The sequence below is a fragment of the Dendropsophus ebraccatus genome, chromosome 12, assembly GCF_027789765.1.
Source record: "Dendropsophus ebraccatus isolate aDenEbr1 chromosome 12, aDenEbr1.pat, whole genome shotgun sequence".
Lineage (NCBI taxonomy): Eukaryota > Metazoa > Chordata > Amphibia > Anura > Hylidae > Dendropsophus > Dendropsophus ebraccatus.
In genome coordinates, this window is record NC_091465.1 from 10,137,890 (window position 1) to 10,156,198 (window position 18,309).

The 18,309-nt window shown below is 46.1% G+C and overlaps 1 protein-coding gene across 11 annotated transcripts in view; it reads left to right on the forward strand.

The window, feature by feature from the left end:
• The window catches only part of KIF1B (kinesin family member 1B), a 107,579-nt gene that overhangs the window by 46,849 nt on the left and 42,421 nt on the right, over positions 1–18,309 (forward strand). For 5 of the 11 annotated variants that reach the window (XM_069946981.1, XM_069946982.1, XM_069946984.1 and 2 more), the window contains exons 6-15: positions 193–371; positions 944–1,055; positions 1,247–1,324; positions 2,902–2,967; positions 5,250–5,325; positions 5,432–5,510; positions 6,100–6,242; positions 11,214–11,347; positions 15,835–15,914; positions 16,084–16,159. In XM_069946981.1, coding sequence (XP_069803082.1) covers positions 193–371; positions 944–1,055; positions 1,247–1,324; positions 2,902–2,967; positions 5,250–5,325; positions 5,432–5,510; positions 6,100–6,242; positions 11,214–11,347; positions 15,835–15,914; positions 16,084–16,159 — 1,023 coding nt within the window. Of the gene's footprint in view, positions 1–192; positions 372–943; positions 1,056–1,246; positions 1,325–2,901; positions 2,968–5,249; positions 5,326–5,431; positions 5,511–6,099; positions 6,243–6,917; positions 6,954–11,102; positions 11,348–15,834; positions 15,915–16,083; positions 16,160–18,309 lie in introns of all 11 variants that reach the window. The other 6 variants (XM_069946976.1, XM_069946978.1, XM_069946983.1 and 3 more) reach the window with 2 other exon arrangements.

Below are 18,309 nucleotides of genomic sequence, written 5' to 3' on the forward strand. Positions count from 1 at the left end.
AACAGTAGATTTTTAAGAAGGACTATAAATAAATTTGCTTAATTTTTACTCAGGAATAAAACAATAATTGGGGTCAGATTGGGGAATGGACAGAACATGCTATTCCTGAGGATCCTTGACTATAGTGGGAAATGAGAATCCTATCCATAACACTTTTTATGTCATCTCCTCCCCCTTTTTATCTCCCTACAGGTTAGTTATATGGAAATTTACTGTGAGCGAGTCCGGGACCTGCTAAACCCTAAGAACAAAGGTAACCTGCGGGTAAGGGAACATCCACTGCTCGGGCCGTATGTAGAAGACTTGTCCAAGTTGGCCGTCACCTCTTACACAGATATTGCGGACCTGATGGATGCAGGAAATAAGGCCAGGTAGGTGCTATTGGTGCGGCTACTGTATTTGCCCATGTGTCTGCAACTTGATCACAGGGCACATGGTGACCATGGGGCCAGCTTTATCACTTTGAATGGGCACTGTCCCTTAAAAAAACAACTTCTGACATGTCCTAGATACAAGAGAAATGTCTCTAGAGCATGTCAAAAGTTTTTTTTAAATTGACAGGGACACGTTAAAGGGGTAATCTAGTGCTACAAAAACATGGCCACTTTCTTTCAGAGACAACACGACTCTTGTCTCCAGTTAAGGTGCGGTTTGCAATTCAGCAAAACCCCACCCAAGCTGGAGACAAGAGTGGGGCTGTCTCTGGAAGAAAGTGGCCATGTTTTTGTAGCGCTGGATAACCCCTTTAAGAGTTGACCACTTTGGATAATAGATACTTGGGTAATAACTTTATCCACAGAGATTTGTAATGTTGATGTGTGATAATTAGGCTGTAGGCCTGGATCTGTAGATATGTCAATAAATCCTTCTATACATTGTTGGAATCAGATGCTTACATTTGCTATGACTGGATGTAAATCATTCCTGTTATTGTCTTTGTCAGGACTGTGGCCGCCACAAACATGAATGAGACCAGCAGTCGCTCCCATGCAGTCTTCACCATAGTCTTTACTCAAAGGAGGCTGGACGTAGAGACTAACCTCTCCACAGAAAAGGTGATCAGAAACAAATCAATCTCTTATGGATCTAGTAAGCTGTGTGATATTACATGTGCTTTATGTGTGTCATGCGATGTATGATGAATGTGTCAGGCTGATGGGTAACATAAGAAAGTCCTAATACATTGACAGTGTATCTCCCTGGTAGTGTTGCCGTTCAATTAATCAGGCTATGATCTTCTCTACAGGTCAGTAAAATAAGCCTGGTAGATCTGGCCGGGAGCGAAAGAGCCGATTCCACAGGAGCAAAGGGGACCCGACTAAAAGTAAGTATTCATCCTTGTTAACATCCCACAATCCTATGGACTTGGCATCTTTATTAACACATAAACTGATCAGCAGTATTAGTATGTGTTTGATTGAGCCTGTTTTCCTATTGGATAAGAACTGATCAAAACTACACTAATAATACTTCAGTATAAAGTATAAAGTATAAATATTCATAGCTTCATTATGGCAGCTCACAGTCTGCATTCACTCTGCTTGTATCTCCCAACGACAACACTTCCTGTCTCTGCACTGGCCTTGTCATAGGTACATTGTTCCTGCTTTTCAGGTAGGGTATGGATATTGTAATGGATGTCGATTCGGTCCCATGCAGTGTTCCTATGATGTGGTTGAACAAGGCCAAAACATGTACACAAAGGGGAGATTTATCAAAGGGTGTAAAATTTAGACTGGTGCAAACTGCCCAAAGAAACCAATCACAGCTCAGCTTTAGGTGGTGCTGAAAGGAAAGCTGAGCTGTGATTGGTTGCTGTGGGCAGTTTGCACCAGTCTAAATTTTACACCCTTTCATAAATCTCCCCCAAAGTGTTGTCATGGGGAAGCAGGAGAAGAATTGTAGCAGGCTTTTATATCCAAGCTCTGTTACTCTAGAAAATAAGTTTTGCCATGGATGAGGAGAGACCTTATATGTTACATTGCACAAATGCTGATCCACAGCAGAGAGTACACAATAAATTGGGAAACTTTTCTGTGGATTTCCCAAAACCCCACAGTTGTGCATTTTGCTTTGGATCTGCAGCAAAATCTAATACACTGCCATTTTTTTTTATTTCCCCCTTTAAGTCAGTGGGGAAAATATACAATACATTTGCAGCATTGCTGCAGCATACATTGACAAGCTGTGAATTTTAGATCTGCACCACAGGCCAATATCCCTGTGGAAATCTGGCTGATTTATAGCCGCTCTCTATTCCTGTTAGAGGTCAATTTCCCTGTGGAAATCATGGTTATTCTTTCCAATGTATATGGCTAAGGTGTCATCAGATCTCCTCCACATTGCTGGTACTGGAAACAATGCAGATTATGCTGAATGCCGCTGTACAACTTGACATGGTGACAAGTGTTTTCTGCACCTCCACGTCCACAATATCTGCAGGATTCATAAGTAATACACAGTGTCAGGTAGAGTAGGGCTGTGTGTTCCTTTAAGCCCTTGTCAAGCTACCTTTAAACTTCTCCAACCACATTACATGCTAATAGTGAGCCTGACGTTACCATAGATCATGAACCTTGGCCCTCCAGCTGTTGCAAAGCTTTAGCTTTGGCTGTTCAGGCATGATGGGAGTTGTAGTTTTGCAACAGCTGGAGGGCCAAGGTTCCCTACCCCTGCCCTAGATTGTAACTTGGCTAAAGGTAAAGAGAAAAAATTCCTGTTCAACTAGTTTTGAAATAGCCAAAGCCAAATAGCCAAATACCCTATGGGTATTCAGAGAACTTGTCGAGTTTTTGTGATCTTGGCGATTTCCAAGTTGTAGCTGATCTACAGTGAAAGTGAACTGAATGTCTTGTAGCGTCTTGAGATGAGAAGTAATCTGGTGATGCTTTGTGTTTGCAGGAAGGGGCTAATATCAACAAATCTCTGACCACTCTGGGGAAGGTCATCTCCGCCCTCGCAGAGGTGGTAAGTGTTCCTGTAGGGTATAGATCCTGGATTCTGCTGGAATTCGCCTGGTCTACCTAGTGCCAGACTAGATGGACCAAGTGCTCTTTTTTTCTGCCGACAATCTTACACAAAATAATTCAGCTTAATAGTAAATGAGCAATAAAGCGAAGCAATACAATAAAATCCTAAACGTAACCATCATTTGAAAAAACCTTTAACATCTTCTATAAACATGTCATAAGTTGTGATCAGCAAGGGGCCCTATATCACATGGAGCGATAATTGTCCTGAACCAGGCCGAAATCCCTCCGTGTAATATAGACAACGGTCAGACAAAGAGCCAATGGTCAACTGATTAAAAATCATTGGCCGTGGACTGCACGTTGCTCCATGTAACAGAACAGATAGCACAGCCCACGCCTGGTGATTCAGTGTATAAAACAATGAAGTTATTACTTACATGTCCAGGCAAGGGCTGCATTGACATTGCTTACGAGATATATATATATACACACACACACACAGCCCTTGCTACACAATAATTGAGCTGTGTAATAGGCTCTGTGAACAAGGGTCTAGATGCTTCCTAGCTGCTTCTCCTCCCAGCTTCCTGCAGGAGTCAGGCTCCATAGACTCGCTATAGATCCTGCAATGAGATTGGCTGAGCAGCTCTAAGCTAAGCATTCTAAGTTTGTTCTAAACAGCCAGTACTCAGCAGACCAAAATTTTCACTTGTCTGTATGACATGTCACATAGTAATGTGTTAAAGGCTTTTTCTATTCTTAGGATATCAGTCATTGAAAGGGCCAAGGCGCTCTGATGTGCACCACATCCCCTTAATAGTTTACCAAACACAGCGACTGGGCCTAGTTCTGAAGCCATATGCAACTCTGGACCATTGAAGCAAATGGGTTTTTGCTGCATTGTTATGTTTAGTTGCTAGTAGGGAGAGCTGAACTTAGGCAACAATGTTGTGGCTGTATCTAATACTGCACATGAATGGGACTGAGTTGCAGTACCAGACACAGCCACTACAAGGCGAACGGCACTGTGCTTGATGAACAATCAAGGGAATGTGATGCTAGCCATGGCCTGTTGTGGGGGCTGGGAGCTGGACCCCTACCAATCTGATATTTAATGTGCCTTCAGTAGCTGAATTCCAAAAAACCCTAATGTCTCTTTAGATTTACTTTTACCTTTGATGCAATTTTACCTTTGACCCTTAAAATTTTAGTATGAGAGTTTTTGCTCCCTCTGAATCTAACATCAGGACTCAGTTTCTCATTCTAGTTCCTTAATGCAAACCACACGCAACTCAGGTGCCCCATTTGGGTCCTGAAGACGTCACACTACTACAGGAGCTTGGTATGTGCTATGCAGGTCTGCACCCACAGCACCAAGTATTGCCTAGACTAGGAAAATATCCTACACCAGCTTATATTTTGTAGTTTTTAATATAGTAGAGATAGAGATTTCCCATGGTGCATCTGTAGACTATGCTTCACGCTCTATGATTTTCTACAGGCTCCAAATGCAACCACTGAGGATGTGAATGTATATTAGGGCAGTGCAGATAGTCGGGTAACAGCGCATCTCTCGCATGTAAAACCTGTGCACGGGGTAGTCATAGGCTGCATTGTCATGATCCTTAGGCCAGACTGTGAGAAGCATAACTAATACCTATTACAGTACATGAATTAAAGATCAGGGATTTTATCTAAGGGATACACCAAGGAGCCTGTCTGGCTCTGAAGTGCATTGCTTTACAAGCTGGATTTATTTTTGCACATACGCAGTTGTATAGGAGCCCCCCTCCCCCATGTTTTTTTTTTGTAATTCTTTGATGCAAGGCAGGAACTGGGAACCTGTTGTCCTCCAGCTGTTGCAAAACTACAATTCCCATCATGCCTTTGGCTGTCCAGGCATTATAGGAATTGTAGTTTTTGCAACAGCTGGAGGGCCGCAGGTTCCCCATCCCTGATGTAAGGGTTAGAGGTCCACTTTGCGTTGCACACAATGACATGTAAGGTATATGTGCATATGGCCTTTTCTGACGTCTGTGCTCTCCTCCTCCATGCTGTCATATCAGGATAACTGTCCCAGCAAGGTACGTGTAGCTGCTCAGTGTGAACACTGTCCGGTGTTGTACAGGATGCTGCATTATTTTTCCTTTTACCTGTTTCGCCATTATGTTGTCAATGTGTTTCTGACATAGTTGCATATATCATAACTAGGAGCCGATAGTTAAAGAGTTTTTTATGCGTTTGAGGTTTTACTTTAATGTCTTTGTATTATTTTAGAGCAAAAAGAAGAAAAAGACAGACTTCATTCCCTATAGAGATTCTGTACTCACATGGCTGCTGCGGGAGAATTTAGGTATGAAGTGCTGCTCTGGAGGCAATATCCATGAAGAATTTGTGAACCATCATGGTGGGCTGCGTGGATGTGTCTGCTAAACTACTTAATCCTTCTCTTCTCTTAGGTGGAAACTCTCGCACTGCTATGGTGGCAGCTCTGAGTCCAGCAGATATAAATTATGATGAAACTCTCAGCACATTAAGGTGAGGAGGAAGAAAAGACTGTGATAGATTAAAGAGCCTCTGTCAGTAGGTTTATGGGTAGTATAAACTAGTGACAGGGAAGCTGAACAGAATGATGTATCACTTACATTGTTGTGTGCAGCTGATCCAGAGATATTCTCCTGAATAACATGGAGAAGTCCTGGATATGCATGAGCAGCAGCAAACTCCACCCACCAGCTTCTGATTGGCAGTTATCTTTCCATGCTGTGTATAGGCTGTCAAGTGTCAATCAGCAGCTTGAGGACAGGGGAAGGGGTGTGGCACAAATCCAATTCTCCTGCATATTAGGAGAACGACTGAACAAAATTATGTAGGTGATACACCGATCTATTCAGCATTTCTGTCACTAGTTTATGTTGCTTTCATTTTAGGCACCATAAACCTACCGACAGATTCCCTTCAAAGGGGTTGCTTAGCAATGTCCCATTGTAGAAAAATAGATAAGCAGCATGCATGCAAGACCACCACTCCATTCATCGTTGGTCAGACCCCCACCATAATACAATGCTTGTAATATATCTACATAGAGATCCATATATGACTTTACCTGTGGGTGTCTTTCTAACAGATATGCAGATCGAGCGAAACAGATCAAATGTAACGCTATTATCAATGAAGATCCCAATGCTAAACTGGTGCGCGAACTTAAGGATGAAGTGTCCCGTCTGAAGGAACTGCTGCGGGCCCAGGGCTTGGGTGATATCATCGACAGTAAGTAACATGGAGTTTACACAGTGTCCTCCACATTTTCCGTACTCAGGATTCTCCTTCTGATGAGGATCCTGAAGGCAGGGATGGAGCATTTATACACGTCTTCCATAATAATAATAATTCCTTTATGCATATAGCGCCATCTTTTTCCATAGGCCCTACCTAAGGACAGGACAGCAATGTTAAAGGGGTACTTTGTTTTTTGTTTTAACAACTGGTGCCAGAATGTTATGTAGATTTGTAAATTATTTCTATTTAAAAAATGTCCAGTCCTCCCGTACTTAACAGCTTCTGTATGCCCTGCAGAAAATGGTGTATTCTTTCCAGTGTAACACAGTGCTCTCTGCTGCCACCTCTGTCCATTTCAGGAACTGTCCAGAGCACTGTCTCTTGATCTGGACAGTTCCTGACATGGACAGAGGTGGCAGCAGAGAGCACTGTGTCAGACTGGAAAGAATACACCACTTCCTGCAGGACATACAGCAGCTGATAAGTACTGGAATACTGGAGATTTTTTTTTTATAGAAATAATTTACAAATATGTGTAACTTTCTGAGTTAAAAGCTATTTTTTCTCTGGAGTACTCCTGAAGTACTCCCTTCCTCTACACATCATGGAGTCTTTCTGAATACTAAAAATTCCTTCCGTCTTGTCTTTCCTCCTGCCTTCCGTCAGTTGATTCTATTGAAGACAATTTCCCCGGAGTGAAATGTGTGTATATCCGTAATCTTTATTCTCATCGGCCTCGCTTTTCAGCCAAGCAGCTTCAGGCTGACTCTTGCATGCCAGCACAGACCGCAACGAAATCCCAGACAGAATTGTGGAGCTTAGGAAAAAAAATACGAGAAAATCTGCAATATGCTGTAAATGTATATAAGAGAGCAGAGACAGAAGGATGGCAGCAGCTCAGGGGTAGTGGGAGGCTGAGCCCATACATAGGTTGTGGTTACTCCTGGTCCTGGTACTATGTGTGAACCCAGGCTGAGAATGATATAGAGTATATATGAAGTATAACTCACGGCTGGTCAGTATTGCTAGGAAAGCATTCACATCCTGTGTGACATGGAGGTGTCCACCCATGAGCACTATGTTACTGCTCTTATGTATAGATATGGTAACATTTTTATCACTTTGTGACTAGTATTGATCCTTTTATAATTCTCAGTTATATATTACACTCCAAAGCTGCACTCACAATTCAGCTGATGGTGCATGGTGTACATATGTTACAATACCCACCTGCAATATACTCCAGAGCTGCAGTGCATGTAATACAGTTACCCCATTAGCAGAATGGTGAGTGCAGCTCTGGAGTTTAAAACAGGATGTAACTCAGGATCAGTAGTGTAATATATGTACACAGTTACACCATTAGCAGAATAGTGAGTGCAGCTCTGGAGTATAATACAGGATGTAACTCAGGATCAGTAGTGTAATATATGTACACAGTTACACCATTAGCAGAATAGTGAGTGCAGCTCTGGAGTATAATACAGGATGTAACTCAGGATCAGTAATGTAATGTATGTACACAGTTACCCCACCAACATAATAGTGAGTGCAGCTCTGGAGTATAATACAGGATGTAACTCAGGATTAGTAATGTATGTACACAGTGACCCCACCAGCAGAATAGTGAGTGCAGCTCTGGGGTGTAATACAGGGTTTAACTCAGTATTAATACAGGATCAGTAATGTAATGCATGTACACAGTGACCTCAACAGCAGAATAGTGAGTGCAGCTCTGGAGTATAATACAGGATGTAACTCAGGATCAGTACAGGATCAGTAATGTACGTACACAGTGACTCCACCAGCAGAATAGTGAGTGCGGCTCTGGAGTATAATTCTGGATGTAACTCGGTATGCTATAGAATGGTTTTCATTGGTGGACTAAGACTTATGGTTGTGTAATGTAAAGGAGACATGTGATGGGTTACATTGGTTAGATATGTGGGACCCTGGGATCCTGGAGCAGTAAGATGAATGCTTGTGTGGTTTATATGTAGACTTAGGGAAGTATAGTTGCTATAGGCTTGATGAGCCTTTAAGTGGCTTTGACCCTTCTTTTCTGGGTTACATTAAGAATTTATAGAAGGTGCTATAAGGATCTGTCTGAGATTTCCTGCCCATTATGAAAGTCTCTGCTGCTGCTGCGCTCAGGATACTTATTGCTCTGCTGAGGAAACTTTGCATGATGGCTTTGCAGTCTCTTACTAAGCGGTCGCCATGTTCTCTTGTCAGTGGCGCCTGGTTTCTTTATGATCTTCTGTTAAAGGGATCACCCATCCAGACGCATTTACCTCCCACCCACTGGTGGTCGGTGGGGTCCTTAGTGGGGCCCCGGCTGATCTTGCATTACCTCCTATCTGTTGAGTAGGTAATAAATGCTTGTGGCTGGATTACCCCTTTAACACTCTTCCTATTGCTGCCGATGATTTTTCTTCTTGGCTGTTTATATTATTTTAACTTTTTCTATTGGAGTTTTCAGTCTCATGCAAATAAATCTTAATCAGGTTTAATGAAGATATCCAACTTTGTTATATACAGTGTATTAGGCAATCTTCTGTGTCCTGAAGGTATATGAGACTTCTCACACTGAATTGCCTTTCCTTAAAGGGGTTGTCCAGGTTCACAAATTTTTAGCACAGTAAAAATCAAGTGGTACTCACCTATACCAGTCCCTATGCAGCTCCCATTCCACCATTTTGTAATCCCCCACTCTTTACTGTTTCTTCCTGCTCCTGAGCTGAGACATCTTAGCAGGACCTGCAATCGCTGGCCACAGAGGTGTCGGACCTCAGTCAATGATTGGCTGAACACACAGGTCCTGTTTCAATGTCAAAAGCAGCAACAAGTTAAGAAGAGCAGAGATCGAAGGGCCTTGGCCCTGGATTGGGAGCTCTGAGTCAGTGAGTAACTGTTTTTTTTTTTTTTACTGCACACCCAGCCATGTATAAAAACTTTTGTCAGGAGATGAGTTTTGTAGATAGGACAACCCCTTTAAGCTTTTAAATTTAGCAAGAATGATCCCATTCACTGATGCGCACAGAGCTCTTGTAAGTGGTGCGACATTTAGGGGGAGATCTATGGCGCCCTCTTATAGTCTTCATTCTTGTTGCCCATAACAACTATAAGATGCAGATATGTTCATTATACAGTTATTACACTTTACTTGCATAAGACTGGACGACCTTCTATAATCTTCTTTTTTTGGCCTTGCTCGCTTTTATCCCTTACCGATACTAAACCACTGGTTGGCTTTGCTGGAAGATCTCGCTCTGGCTGTGTGCCCAGGACCCCACAATGTCGTGCCGCTCGCTGCTTTTTCTGCTCAGGAAATTGACGCATTAGGATGGAACGTGTTACTATGAATGTCGCCTATAGTACAGCAGCCTCTTATATTCCCAATATGTTGCGTTCAGTGATGCATTACAATGATAATTTATGTCTGGATATTGGCAGAAAGGTATGACAGCGTACACCTTAGTGAGTCCCTTATATTTCATGTAGGCTGAACATTGACTAAAAGTGACTATGTTATGTCTGCTCCTTATGTAGATACTGTATATATTTTTTCCAAGACTTGACAACACTGCCAGGCCTTGGAGGAAAAACCTTTAAAAAAAAATAATAAAATACTCGTAGTAATTTAGGAAAATGGACTGAAGATAATCATTGTGAATTTACACCTGGTCTCAGTAGTGTAGCTACCATAAAGGAAGACCACGCCACTGCTATAGGGCCGGTGCACTAAGAGGGCTCACAGGTCGCTGGCCCTTTTAACTGATAAATGTTCACAGTTCAATGCTGCAGCGCTTTAGCTGCTGCGCTCTGCCATCCCTTGTGGCCAAAGGTTGCATTGCACCTCCAGCCACAAGAGCTCCCCCCTCCCCAATACACATACTCACCTGGCCTGGCGCAGTCCAGCGGCATTCCCGTGGGAGCACAAAGAAAGGCCCAGAGAATGGGCCAGGTAAGTATATGGGGTGGGGGCTGCCCATACAGAAATTATTGGGCCCTGTACAGTTTTTTGCTATGGGACCTAGCTATGCCTCTGCTTACTCTGTTGAAGTAAAAGGGCCCACCACGGTATATGTTGGTATGCCTTTCTTCCAATATCCTGCTGTATACCACCGATGTACAGAACCTTTCCAATGTGAACCCAGCCATATTATTTATAGGGAATCATCATTGTAGTGTCCATAAATAGTCTACCTGATAGACCCCACTAATGTCCACTTGATGGTCTATCTTATGGCCCAGCTATGCTAACTTCTGACATTTCTGTAAAGATGGTAAGCCGTAGTTATGTGCGTTTACCAAAGTACACGTCACCCTAAAATTTGCACCTCTGCACCATGAAGTAGGACATGGCTTCTCTGTAAGAAGTGTCTGCAGATGGCATGAAGGAGGACAATGCAGAATGTTTCCTTATTACGATCAATGTCTATACCAGAGGTGGGAAATTTTTGGGCCTCCAGCTGTTGCAGAAACTACAATTCCCATCATGCCTGGCTTTGGCTTTAGCTTTGGCTGTCCAGGCATGATGGGGATTGTAGTTTTGCACTAGCTGGAGAGCTGAAGGTTCCCCATCCCTGGTCTGTACACAGTGTCATTTATTGTAGTATTGTAGATCTGTATACTGTGTCATTACTGTTATTCTTCTATAATATTAGGGACACCTGACCTCCGTCTGCTCTTGTTTCCTCTCCACTCGTGTTCCTCTACCTTCTTGTGTCGCTACTTTCTGAACTGCCATCATGAATAGTGTGATGCAGAATTTCGCTGTCCTGTCTCTCACCGTGGTCTCCCCTCTCTCCTTGTTCCTCTCCTCCTTGGCTTTTCTCCTCCGTTCAGCTCTTCCTTCTGTGGCCTGCCTTCCTCTCTCAGACATCAACGATAACCAGAACCTTAAGAATAAGTACTTGCTATCCAATGAGAATCAACGGCCTGGCCATTTCTCCACAGCCTCCATGAGCTCTCTGGCATCATCCCCCTCATCCTGTTCTCTCAGTAGTCAGGTGGGGCTGTCTACGGTGACCAGCATCCAGGAGAGGATCATGTCCACCCCCGGAGGAGAGGAAGCCATTGAGCGGCTGAAGGTAAGCCTTAATACATTTACCAATATAAAGTGTATAGTGTGCACCTTCACCAACCATTCAGATCCATTCCTCTCTGCCATACTGTCAGGCATCAGCTCACTCCTTTCTCCCCATTCAGAACACATGCACACATAGTTGAGCTGAGTGTGCAAGTATATAGGGGAGTGCAACATTGTGCAGAATTGCTCTTCAGGATCCTCTTTTATTCTGTGCCTGAAGACCAATCTGTAAGTTCTGAGATTAAGATGATTTTATCTACTATGACCTCCTAACCGCATATAAGGAACCCCATATAGCATAGCGCGTTTGCCCTGACTCTGCAGTTCCTCTTTATAGCCCATTGTTCGGCCTCTTACGCAGTTTCCTGTTTTGAAATTTCCCTCAATGTCCATTTTTTTGTGTGCAGTTCTTGGAAATCCTGTAATGCAAATACCATAGGGTGGACACTTACCCTGGTCCCATCACGTGAAACACTTAAAGGGCTTGTCCAGCGAAAATCTTTTTCTTTCAAATCAACAGATATCAGAAAGTTATATAGATCTGTAATTTACTTCTATTAAAAAATCTTAAGTCTTTCCATACTTACTAGCTGCTGTATGTCCTGCAGGAAATGTTGTTTTATTTTCAGTCTGACACGGTGCTCTCTGCTGACATCTCTGGCTGGTTTTCTATGGGGATTCATAGAAAACCGAGACAGAGTTCCTGTCTCGGCCAGAGATGTCAGCAGAGAGCACTGTGTCAGGAAGCAGTGTGGGAAGACTTGAGATTTTTTAATAGAAGTAAATTACAAATCTATATAACTTTCTGATATCAGTTGATTTGAAAGAAAAATATTTTTGCTGAATAACCCCTTTAAGGGTTACAAGCGAGTGCCAGGGGTTTGTATCTTACACTGGATTGTAGATGGACCTTATTGTATGAAGGGTTAGCTGGGGGGAAAGACATTGCCCAAAGTGAGGTAACTCATAGAGAGTCCAATTATGCATCCATAATAATACTGCTATCTATATCCTACAGCTATTAAAGCATCAGTCAATGGCTTCCTATAGCACAGGGATGGGGAAACCTCCACCCTCCATCTGTTGCAAAACTACAGTTCCCATCATGCCTGGACAACATGTAGTTTTGCACAGCTTGAGAGTTGCTTTAGGATATATGTGTAATGTAAGATGGTGAAGACTATAGCACAGCGATCACCAACCTGTTGCAAAGCTAAAAAATTGGTACAAGAGCCACAGGTTTGGGTGATCACTGGTCATGGGTATGATGGGGTATTTAGGGGGAGCCCTCCTCCTCTCATCTGCTCCCATCCAGCAACTCTCTAAACAGAGACTGCACAGTCTTATGTCAGAACAGTTCTGCTATTGTATACCGCATAGAAGTGGCTCAAGCTGTGGTACATTGCATCTGTATGCAGAATGGAAAGAATAGACCTATTCTTGGGTATGATTTCTAAAGCGCTGGGATCACGCCACCCCCCGGTGCCTGATATAAACAGGAACACCACCATACGGCCTCTCTCAGTGCACACTTATCTGGACAGATGCAGTTGGCCCCTTCTGCCAGTTCTTACCATACATTTCAAATATTCCTCGCCTTTCAGTTCCTCTTAAGCGTCATCTCTGCTTTTAGTTGTTGAATGGAAACATTCATTGTAAATCTGGTCTGGTGATCGTCACACATGTGCTCAGATCTTAGCATCAGTCCATAGTACACATATACTGTTTTTTTTAATGGGGCCATAGGTGGTGAGACCTCGACTGACTGCTGAAATAAAGGGGCAGAAGTTCTTAGCTGGGCGCTGTGCTTAAAGGGGAAGTATCAGCAGGTTAGACAAATCTAACCTGCTGATATGTCCCTATTGCACGTGAGATGCCAAGGAGAAAGGTCGAACCCTGGACTTACCTGACCATGGAGCAAAGAGATATACCTTCCTCCTCGGCGTCTCCTGCACAATAGGGACATATCAGCAGGTTAGATTTGTCTAACCTGCTTATAGTTTCCCTTTAATATGTGTGCAAAAACCCAGCACTCCAGAAAGTGTAACAGTCCTAAAATATAACTTTCATATCCAATATAAACTGTATAATGGTGTGTGGTACCAACGTGTCTCACGCACATGCACTTAATAGTAGTCTAATCTAATGGGTAGGATAGCCAGGTTAAAAGCAAACGACAACCAATAAAAAAAAGTAACTATGAGTCAGTACACTACTGCTACTCCCCAGTACACTGCTGCTGTTCGGTAGTCCACTGCTGCCGCTCCCCAGTACACTGCTGCTGCTCCGTAGTACACTGCTGCCGCTCCCCAGTACACTGCTGCCGCTCCCCAGTACACTGCTGCCGCTCCCCAATACACTGCTGCCGCTCCCCGGTGCACTGCTGCCGCTCCCCAGTACACTGCTGCCGCTCCCCAGTACACTGCTGCTGCTCCCCAGTACACTGCTGCCGCTCCCCGGTGCACTGCTGCCGCTCCCCAGTGCACTGCTGCCTCTCCCCAGTACACTGCTGCCACTCCCCAATACACTGCTGACTCTCCCCAGTACACTGCTGCCGCTCCCCGGTGCACTGCTGCCGCTCCCCAGTACACTGCTGCTGCTCCGTAGTACACTGCTGCCGCTCCCCAGTACACTGCTGCCGCTCCCCAGTACACTGCTGCCGCTCCCCAATACACTGCTGCCGCTCCCCGGTGCACTGCTGCCGCTCCCCAGTACACTGCTGCCGCTCCCCAGTACACTGCTGCTGCTCCCCAGTACACTGCTGCCGCTCCCCGGTGCACTGCTGCCGCTCCCCAGTGCACTGCTGCCGCTCCCCAGTGCACTGCTGCCTCTCCCCAGTACACTGCTGCCACTCCCCAATACACTGCTGCCTCTCCCCAGTACACTGTTGCCGCTCCCCGGTGCACTGCTGCCGCTCCCCAGTGCACTGCTGCCGCTCCCCAGTGCACTGCTGCCTCTCCCCAGTACACTGCTGCCACTCCCCAATACACTGCTGCCGCCCCCCGGTGCACTGCTGCCGCCCCCTGGTGCACTGCTGCCACCCCCCCCCCCCCCCGGTGCACTGCTGCCGTCCCCCGGTGCACTGCTGCCACCCCCCCGGTGCACTGCTGCCGCCCTCCCCGTTGCACTGCTGCCGCCCTCCCCGTTGCACTGCTGCCGCCCTCCCCGGTGCACTGCTGCCGCCCCCCCCGGTGCACTGCTGCCGCCCCCCCGGTGCACTGCTGCCGCCCCCCGGTGCACTGCTGCCGCCCCCCCGGTGCACTGCTGCCGCTCCCCGGTGCACTGCTGCCGCTCCCCGGTGCACTGCTGCCGCTCCCCGGTGCACTGCTGCCGCTCCCCGGTGCACTGCTGCCGCTCCCCGGTGCACTGCTGCCGCTCCCCGGTGCACTGCTGCCGCTCCCCGGTGCACTGCTGCTGCTCCCCAATACACTGCTGCTGCTCCCCAATACACTGCTGCCGCTCCCCGGTGCACTGCTGCCGCTCCCCGGTGCACTGCTGCCGCTTCCCGGTGCACTGCTGCCGCTCCTCGGTACACTGCTGCCGCTCCCCAATACACTGCTGCCGCTCCGTAGTACACTGCTGCCGCTCCCCAATACACTGCTGCCGCTCCCCAATACACTGCTGCCGCTCCCCGGTGCACTGCTGCCGCTCCCCGGTGCACTGCTGCCGCTCCCAGGTGCACTGCTGCCGCTCCCCGGTGCACTGCTGCCGCTCCCCGGTGCACTGCTGCCGCTCCCCGGTGCACTGCTGCCGCTCCCCGGTGCACTGCTGCCGCTCCCCAATACACTGCTGCCGCTCCCCGGTGCACTGCTGCCGCTCCCCGGTGCACTGCTGCCGCTCCCCGGTGCACTGCTGCCGCTTCCCGGTGCACTGCTGCCGCTCCTCGGTACACTGCTGCCGCTCCCCAATACACTGCTGCCGCTCCCCAATACACTGCTGCCGCTCCCCAATACACTGCTGCCGCTCCCCGGTGCACTGCTGCCGCTCCCCGGTGCACTGCTGCCGCTCCCCGGTGCACTGCTGCCGCTCCCCGGTGCACTGCTGCCGCTCCCCAATACACTGCTGCCGCTCACCGGTGCACTGCTGCCGCTCACCGGTGCACTGCTGCCGCTCACCGGTGCACTGCTGCCGCTCCCCAGTACACTGCTGCCGCTCCCCTGTACACTGCTGCCGCTCCCCAATACACTGCTGCCGCTCCCCGGTGCACTGGGGCAAATACATCCGATCTCAGCTGCAGAGGCAACGATCGTAGCCCTCCTTCCCCAGCATCCTTACTCTCGCTCATCAAAACGTTGCCATTTCTTTACATGATTTACATTTTTTTTCTGGCTTGTTTTTAGTATGTAATAGTTAGTGATTGTATACACCTCATTGGCCAAAGCTGGAGTAACCATGAATCCTCATACTGACCTGTAACACATTCTCTATATGCGCGGTACTTACGTGGGTTTGTTAGATACGACTGACTTCTTTCCAATCTTCCACCAGGAATCTGAGAAAATTATTGCAGAACTCAATGAAACTTGGGAAGAGAAACTTAGAAAAACTGAAGCTATCCGCATGGAGAGGTACGATACAGAATGGTACTCCCTCCATTCACCCCTCCCCACTTTGCTGATCCTCACGTCTGCAGTGATCATGCCAGGCAATGGATGAGATCTGATATCTGTAAATCCAGCACTTGTAGGATCATATATTGTAGACAGGATCCTGATCCTTTCCATCTTTCTCTTTCAGAGAGGCGTTACTGGCAGAGATGGGGGTGGCAATTCGAGAAGATGGTGGAACGTTAGGCGTCTTCTCCCCTAAAAAGGTAAAGGCTTGTCTTACAAACCAACCTCTTACCCAGACCTTGTCCTGAGTCTTTGTCGTATGTTTTGCTGGGATGTATAGTTAAGAAGGTAACTTGTTCAGCACATTAACTAGAATCTTAAGTAAGTTAGTTGTATGAGCGCCATCTGAATGCATGCCTTCCAACCAAGACTTTGTAGGCTACGGGGTTAAAGGGGATGGGCCCTACATGTGCTGTATGAGACAGAATGTGCCCTCTCACATTAAAGGGGTGGTTCGCCAAAAGATATTTTCTTTTTAATCAGCTGGTGCCAGAGATTTGTAATTTACTTCTATTAAAACATTTCCAGTCTTCCAGTACTTATCAGCTGCTGTAAGTCCCGCAGGAAGTGGTGTATTCTCTACAGTGTGACACAGTGCTTTCTGCTGCCACCTCTGTCCATGTCAGGAACTGTCCAGAGCAGCAGCAAATCCCCCATAGAAAACTTCACCCACTATCCAGGCTGGAAAGCATACACCATTTTCTTCTGGACGTACAGCAGCTGATAAGTACTGGAAGACTTGAGATTTTTTTATACAGTTTAATTACAAATCTCTGGCACCAGTTGATTTGAGATTTTTTTTGTGAACTACCCTTTTAAGACATAATAGTCTTAAGTAGTCTTGCAGGATACTTTGGGTTGATTGGTACCCTTTAAGGTGTCCTGTAATGTTCAAGTGGTGGACATAGTGTTATGTGCCTGGTTTGGATAGTTTGCACCTTTTATCCATCCACTCACTTTTATCCAGTGAGTGGAGTCTCCATCCTCCATGCTTCTCTCCATACTCACCATTTCTAAATCTCTCTAATTTCACCTTTTACTCTGTCTCAGATTTCCTCCATGTTTTTTGATGAGTATTTTGACTCGCTTTCTGCAGAACAGGTCTGTTATAGAAACCAGTCCATGAGCAAAGTCTGTACCCTTGACCCTAGTAGTATCCCTAGGAAAATAGTGGTTAGATAGCTAGAAAGTTAGGTAGCTTTGAATAGTTTTCAAAAACCCACCCCATCCTCAGTACATGACCCCTACACACACACACTCACACTCACAATTTAAAGGGATTCTTTAAGCTGCTGAACCACCATTTTCAGCATTGACAATGTAATGTGTACAGTGACCTTCCGACTCTCCTCTAACAGCAGGTGTCAGGGGAGAGAAGTATTGAGCATGTGGATGTGCTTTATCCTACTAATTTCTCTTGGGAGATGAGGGGTGTCTGGCCTCTCCCTGTACAGAAGACATGCATGCTCAGCTGAGCTGGGGGATTACATGAGAATGAACGCTCAGCTGATGCTATGTAAAATCTGTCATATTATGGCTCCATGCTTTAGGTCTACAGAGCTGAGTGGTAATTGTAATAATCCCTTTAAATATCACCATGGACCCTTTTCTCTATGAATTATTCTGTCTTTAGTGAACACCCACCTTTACAAAATTATGTAACCCCTAGATTTTTATTATAGCTACCCATGTATTATTAAAGGGGTAATCCGTCTGGGGTCAGTTTTTCAGCAATACCCAGGGAGTGGGTAGATGAAAACAATAATATAGACCTCCCTGGCTTCAGCGCTGCCACCCGTATCTCGCCGATCCGGCCGCCCAGTTACTGGCCGTTTCCTGGCCTCTGCCTCTGAACCGCTGAGCAGGTCTGCCATGCCACCTTTCAAGTCCCATCTCAAGACTAGGAAGTGGCACCCAGGGACCGGAGCGGCTGAATGTGGGAGGCAGCACTGGAGCCAGGGAGGTAAGTGGATGTTATTGTTTTCACCCACCCCCTCCCCGGGCATTGCTGAATAAGGGGTCCCAGCTGGACTACCTATAAGTGGATGTTTTCCTGCTTGTAGTAGTAGTCCTCAGCTGGTGGGGTACACTTGGCTTTGTAGTTCTTTAGTTCCAGTAGCATTAGAAACTGTGCAGGTGATGCCATGTATCATCTCATTCTGCCTTCCATCTGTCACTGTCTTCCATGCTTTCTATCTCTGTCCTGGCTGATTCCATACAGATCTCCTCACCCAGCCCGTGCGATCTCATGGCCGACTCTTACGGGGTCTTTTCCCCAAAGAAGGTTTGTGGTAGCAGGGAGATCACCTAGAACAGACATCCTTATAAAGAGAACATTAGCTTTTGTGTT